General features: G+C 29.1%; 1 protein-coding gene across 1 annotated transcript; it reads right to left on the bottom strand.

Moving 5' to 3' along the window:
- Positions 1–2,999: 2,999 nt before the first annotated feature.
- On the bottom strand, positions 3,000–7,285 carry LOC137824713 (beta-glucosidase 12-like). Its single transcript, XM_068630387.1, has 13 exons — positions 6,971–7,285; positions 6,652–6,721; positions 6,352–6,410; positions 6,186–6,261; positions 5,968–6,045; positions 5,782–5,869; positions 5,437–5,692; positions 5,203–5,306; positions 4,542–4,759; positions 3,905–3,936; positions 3,707–3,806; positions 3,468–3,576; positions 3,000–3,368 (listed from the first exon to the last, which is right to left on the bottom strand). The coding sequence occupies exons 1-13, from the start codon at positions 7,157–7,159 to the stop codon at positions 3,182–3,184; spliced, it is 1,566 nt and encodes a 521-aa protein (XP_068486488.1). The 5' UTR covers positions 7,160–7,285; the 3' UTR covers positions 3,000–3,181.
- Positions 7,286–7,643: the final 358 nt, after the last annotated feature.

Genomic DNA, 7,643 nt, shown 5'->3' on the forward strand with positions numbered 1-7,643 from the left:
ATATTTTGCTTTTGTTTTTCCAGTATTATTTTTTTAGTATGTTAGTTTATCTTTTCTTTTTATATTTTTTGTATTTATTTTTTCAATAATTTATGTTTTTTATTTTATTTTTGTTAGGTTAGAATTATTAATTGGTTAGATTATTATTAGTTATATTTATAAAGTTTTAGAATTCTAAATTATTAAGTGATAAAGAATTGTGTGATAGTGTTGCATTGAGTTTGGGGTGTTTGATTCCAATAAATATTGTTCTATTTTTGGAAAGTTCATATTTTAAGCGTAATGCTGCTGAAAATTTGTTAGATATAAGTTCATTATGAGAATGTTAGTATGGATCGAGATTTATAATTAGAGTAATAAAACTTAATAAATAATTTTAGGATTTATAATTAATATTAGGGTTTATAACTATAGTAATAAAATTTTATAAATAATTTTAGAGTAATAATCTTCATGACCAAAACTGAGACAAAGGTGAACATGAACTTTATGAAAGCAACCACAAACAGAGGCGAGGTGAGCGACCATGAACACAATTGAGACAAGCGACCATGGTCAAAAACAAGGCGAGCGACCACAAACACAATCAACAATGACAACATAGCTACCTCAACCATAATGCGAACCCTAATTTAGAATAAGTGGGAACGTCATTTCAAACAAGTTAACGAGTTAATTTACGAGTTTGATAATCATTATTATAATTGTTATAATCTAAAATAATTATTTTTTGAATTGCGTGTATAAAATCATAACCATACAATCTGAAAAATAGTATAAAACCAGCATAAAAACCAACCAATATATGGCACTCAATCTCATATCTAAAAATAAGTGTGAGATTTAGGGGTGTCTCCTATTTTTTCCTACTTTGGGGTTGTTAAGGTGGCTTCAAACCTCTCTGAAACGGTTACAAACAGTTTTTTCATAATTCTTGAATCATTTAACATAGATCCAAGCAACCTTTACGGATTCTGACTTCTTCATTCTCTGCAATTCAAACTCCCTTATTAGATTCAGGCTATCCTCTCATCACCTTCATATTCTGCCTTGAGGTAATCCCAGATTATTTTTGTTGAGTTCAAGGATATTATCCTTCTGAATACCATAGGAGATATAGATGCAAATAGGCATACGCTTGCCTTTGATCTCTTCAATTATTTTTGCTAATAATTACATTTATAATACTCGCAGTAACCGACTCTTAAATGATTTTATGAAAAGTTACTTAAAAATATTAATTCAACAATTAAAACAGAAGAATAAAATATCACGTGCACTTATGTGCATTTATATGTAGTAAAAAACACACAATATCCAACACATACCTTTGTACTGCAGTCTTCATATCTTGGCTTCCTATGTAGTGAGCAAAACCAGACAACAATGTTGTCTATTAGGCAAATAAGCATCAATTTCCATTGAGACCTGGTATAAAACATTTCATTAGTCATTTTTATAATTATGTAAACTCTAAATGTAACAAATTTTACTTACCCATTTATAAAAGGAGCAAAATAAATATTTTTTCTGGATGTTTGAATCCATCTTTGAATGTAAGTATGACAATAAGTTTTTTATTCTCATTTTGTATGGATAGTGACTCAAGGAAATCATAAGTATCAAAATTTTCCATGTTGTATATGATTTATATACCTACATTGTTAATATAAATATGAGTGACATGATTCATGAAACATCATTCAATTAAATAACATGTAATTATTAAGGGTACTTACATCATCCATAGTTGAATAACTGCGATGTTCAACAATTGATTACCTTGGATGATTATGTACAATGGTGTACCACCATGTTCAACTCCAAATAATGTGGCATCTCAAAGAATTACACAAGAATCATGAAACATTTGATGTGAAACCTTGACCAACTCTGTAATAGAGAACAATTTGTCTAACAAAATAACACATTTGACATAATAATGATTGGATATTCCAAAATTGGTGCCCAAAACAATCCATGTATAGTACAAGATAATTGTTCCATAGATAGATTGTACTCCAGCATCTTTGAATAGGTTAGTCTTGAAATCTTTAACCATTATTGAGGGTTGATACATACAAACTAGAAAAAGTTGAACCTGAATTTCTTCCTCTATTGTTAATGAAGCAAAGTCCATGACAAAACTTTAATAAGATATCAGTGGTTGAATGTCAAAAGTAGTTTTTTCCAAGACAAGTTTCTTCAAAATTAAAGTAAGTTTGTGCACAATCTAATTTGCATCCTTTTTTAGCTTATTTGAAATTTGATTTTTAAGAGAAAATTTTAACTTCAGAAACAGCTTATTGCACTTTTTTTCTGTGGAACTTTTTATCTTACAATTATTTAAGGAAAAGTTTATGGAAATAAGCTAGTATTGTTTGTTTTGTCAATGCAAATCCAAAATAACCGATATATCTTCCTTAAACATGAATGAACAATTTGATGACGAGTCCAAAAGCATATCTGTGCATGAACTCTTAAGTTCTTCTGAAAACTTTATTTCATGTTAATAAATCTCATTTTGAAATGATTTTTCTGAAAATATGTTCAATTCCTTTTGAAATAGTTTTTCACGAAGGGATAAATCTTAGTTCAAGAACAATTTTATCATTTCATATTTATTACAGTACATTAGATTTGTAGTCTATTTAGGAAAAAGAGCAAGCAGTAGTCCTACTATAAGAACATAGAAGGGCTACTGATAAATGATAAAACCAGAAATAATGTAATACTTTGTTACTTATATTAATTAAGAAAAGAGATTTGATAACTTATAAATTAGAATTCTACATTTTTATTTAAAAAAAATAGGTAAAAATATAATTGAAACAAAAATTATAGTTTGTCACATAATTATCTATTGTTAATATATATATATTTGTAATATAGATAGTTTGAAACTTAGAAGTGTCAACCTAACCTAACATGTATCAGTTATCACACAGTGATACCTAACTAATATAATAGTTTTTACTTAACAAAAGTAAAATTGAGTGTACAACATAAAACAATATATGCTCCACTTTATTTTGCTGATAAAATAACAATAATACATAGAAGATTCCAACTCAAAATAGACACTAACAAAACCATACTTTTACATTATTGAAACATAAATAGAAGTATGATGATTTGATCCGTACAAATACATTGTTGAAATTAATTTTCTTAGCAGCAATTAATTGTCATATGTATCTATTTTGCCTTGTAGGAAATCTCTAAACCAAATGGCAGATAACTTTGGATATCTTTTGAGATTATGGTAATCTACAAAGATTATTCCAAACCTTGAAGTGTACCCTAAACTCCATCCGAAGCTGTCAGTTAAAGACCATGCAAAATATCCTTTCACATTCACGCCATTCCTAATAAAATCAAAACAAAAAAGTAATACATTATCATCATATAATTAGGAAGCTTTTTTCTGGCCTTAACACATTTTGAATATGGTGTAAAACACTTACTCGATTGCGCTTTGAAGATAATAGAGATGATCATGAAAGTAATCAATTCTTGAAGTATCTGCTAAGGCTTCTTCAAGTGATAGAGTTTGATCATTGAATTCATCTATACCTATATCACAAGTGAATAAATTGTTTCAGTATGAGAAGGAAAAACACATTATATCAATTCTCTCTCTTACTTCAATGATTTAAACTTTCATAAATGAAAATGTCATGATTAAACTCAACTGCTACATTACCATTTTCAGTGATGTAGATCAAAGGGTTGTTGTACTTCGTTTTGATATACAGCAACAGATCATGAATTCCTTTCGGACAAACATACAACAATTTTGAACTCTGCAGAATACAACTTTCCTTTTCTTCATTGAAAAACTAATTGAAATGAAGCAGTGATATGTAGTTGCACTTTCAATAAAATGTAATCACAAACTTACCACTTTACAAATAGGTGTTCCATTACGCTCACCTGTTAATATTCTACATCATTCTCTACTAATAACAAAAATTAACAATATAAATACTTGATTTTGATTCATCAGCTGCAATTTGTGTTGGACCTCAAACATATATATAACTAAATTAAATGATGGATTAGAATAACAATGATAATTTGGATGGTATCATACAGTTATAACATTTATCTGTTTTTGTACGAAACTGGGGCAATCATTGCCCCTTATTACTAAAATGAGGTTGCTTTTCAAAATATTACATGGTTGGAGAAGTCTTGCAAAAGTGGTATGATTTTATTGTGAAGAAAAATTGAAATTGTGCCGGCACGACTTTTATGTAATCATTTTCAATTAAAGTTGTGTCACCTTGACATAACTTCACTTCGACATAACTTTGACATAGCAAAAAATCATAGTATTTTGACACGATTTCTTCGTAATAAAGTAATGTTACGTTGGCATGAATTCTCCAACCTCGTAATATTTTAAATGACAACCACATTTCAGTAATAAGAGGTAAAAATTGTCCGAGTTTCATACAAATTCCGTCATTTATCTTCTTTCATACGTTAAAGTCTATATATAGTCAATAATGACATAGATATTAAAGAGCACTTACTTGTAAGAATAACAAGAGAATCTGTGAGGAAGCTAGGCCTTGCTTCACTTAACTCAGGTGCATCAGTAGCATAATTAGAAGTATAGTAGTTTATTCCAATAAAATCAAAGGACCCTCTTACAAGTTTGACCTCATCAGCAGAAAACTTTGGTAATCGACTCCCTACCAAAGATTGCATGGATTTAGGGTATTCTCCAATTGTCAATGGCTCCATAAAGCTACAATAAAGTATTTGAATAAATTAGTTATACAGATTATTAGTTTAATCCTAGCATTATACTTGAGTAGATAATGAGTATTAATTGTAGGATTTTTCATCTGAATAACCTGTCATGGATTGCACTGCTCTTTTGGTGTTCTTCATCATAAGTTTAGTGTTCTTATCTGATCACTATATCAAGCTTTTGCCCCTTTAATTAGACTATTTATGTCTCTGACTAATCATAAAATGAAAGTAATTTTCTCTAAGTACACACACATTCTATTACATTCCAGAGTTAAATTGTTATGATGAAAACATATTATATCATGAGACTCATTGTGTGACAAGATTTGAATCTTTCTCCTACAATATATTGACTTAAAATGACAAAATAATTTAGAATCACTATCATACTATACTTGAGCTCCACATTAGAATTTAGGTTCATAAAGTAGTTACCATCCAAATATAAAATCAAGGGCTCTTTCTGCAGCAAACTGATCCAACTCTGTATCATAGAGTGGTACTATCCAATCACAGGACAGTGATATCCCTATCAAACCCTTTTGAGACACATACATACATGAAGCAAAATTTAAGTTTAGGACTAGTTTATTATGAGTCTTTGATTGAATAAGGAAGCCAATACACTTATTCTGATTGCATTTCAAACTATAAAATTTGCAATTGAACCTGATATTTTGTCTTATAGACATTGACAGCAGCTGCATGAGCAAGTAATTGATTGTGACTCACTATGTAGGGTTCAGTGGCTGAATCACCAGCAGTACAAGATAAGTTTTGCCAGGTTGAACATCTTCCAGGTGGGAAAAAAGCATCAGCATACCCAAATTTACTATAGGTCCATGGTTCATTTAATGTAGTCCAATGTTTTACCCTGTCTCCAAATTCTTTAAAACAAAGTTCTGCATAATCTTTAAAATCATCCCTACATAATGATAAAAAAGTAGATATTAGTTAGAGTATGTTCTCACAAATAATATATTTTGATTATTAGATATAAGAAATGTGAGTTACACTATATTAGGACTTAAAAAACCATCATATTCGTCTTCTAAGGCTTGAGGAAGATCCCAATGAAAAAGGGTCACAAAGGGTTTAAGACCTACATTATGGATGTCAACAAATTTAGTTACTTGTTTCTATTTCAAAACTAAATTAGAGAAAATGAAATTTAAAAAATATACTTATCTACATATTAACCTTTAGCTAACAGTTCATTAATGAGGTTGTTGTAATAGTTGATTCCTTCCTTGTTCACACCTCCGCTAACCTTTCCTTCTGAAATTAGCCAAAGAATCTAAGATTTAAATAATAGCCATCAATTTATACAAGACATATTTTTTATTGCTATGATTAAGGAGTGCTAATGTACAAAATTATAAGAAAGAGAAGCTCTTATATAGTTCCCTGTTTCTTACTTGGAAGTATTCTAGGCCAAGAGATTGAAAATCTGAAAGCATCCATGTTCATTTCCTTAATGTTTTCAACATCTTCCTGTGTTATTAGTCATGAAAACAATTTCAATTATGCTTTATTTTATTGCTTCACTACATAATAAGTATTAAAGGGTCCTTATTATCATACCTTATAACGATGGTATTGATCAATGCTAACTTCTCCATTACTTCTGTCCAGTATTTTATCTGTCATGTTTCAAACAAAATATGCTAGAATTTGTATAACTACAGACATTTCTCTGGCAGATCAAGAACATAGTAATAATTTTAGCAAAATTAACTAAGAAAACTCTATCAAAACTACATTACATTTTAATACAATAATATAAACTCTATAAATTACCTTACACAACAAGCTATAATTGAACACACTAAAAAAAATTACAGTGAACATGGATTGTACTATAAGCAAGGAAAAAAATAAAACCTGGGTGATTATGAGTGTATGTATCCCATATGCTTGGTCCTTTGCCACCAACATTTGCTGCACCTTCACACTAGTTTATATGGCAATTAATTAATCTCTTTCAAACTTAAACATTATTGTAAAAATAAAAGTTCTTTGGAAATAAAAGGGTTATTGCAAAATTTGGACGATTTGTGAAACTTTTCCTACATACTTTTTACAGAAATTTACAAAGAAATACGCTCCCTGTGAAATTTTCTCTAAAATTTCCAATATTTCAGTAGATATTTATAAAAAAAAAGTCTCAAAATATAAAAAAGTATCACTGTTTTGGAAGAACCTGATAAGAAGATGATCCTGCCCCAAATATAAAACCTTTTGGAAAACTGCTTCTGTTGAGAGATGTACTCCTAAAATCATCAGTGGAAAAAATTGAAACTGAACCTTCAATGCAGATTGGTACTGATAGCATAAGCAGCAAAACACCATAGAGAAGATTCCAACTCAATACCATAGCTACAATCTTCATAGTTTTTTCACTTTCATTCCAGATGTGTGCACTAATATATATCCGAATTTAACTAATGAAGTCTATTGCAAATATAATATATATTAAAACTAAATTTTATTTTTATACAAAATCCACCACCTGTATTTGCAAATAAATAATGGAGAAATCTGATTTGCAAATCAAGATAAAAGAAAGGAAAGATAACCATAATCATAATCATAATTATAAGGAAAGATTTGTTTTAATGGAAGAAGTTAAAGGAAACCAACTAAAATCTTAACATATTTTTAAATAAAATATAATAAAAGGGTAATTTTCTATTTTCAAACTACTACTTTATCTATTAGTTTTAAACATAAAGGCACTACCTAACTATGTATGCAGAGCTGTCGACATCACCTTAATATTGTATAAGTTTCTCTGTTTCTATAACATTTGGCTTCCTCCATCATTACATTTGCTTCCTACACTCCATCAGAAATGTTAATTGACAAAATTAATT

This window comes from Phaseolus vulgaris, chromosome 11 (assembly GCF_000499845.2).
Source record: "Phaseolus vulgaris cultivar G19833 chromosome 11, P. vulgaris v2.0, whole genome shotgun sequence".
NCBI lineage: Eukaryota > Viridiplantae > Streptophyta > Magnoliopsida > Fabales > Fabaceae > Phaseolus > Phaseolus vulgaris.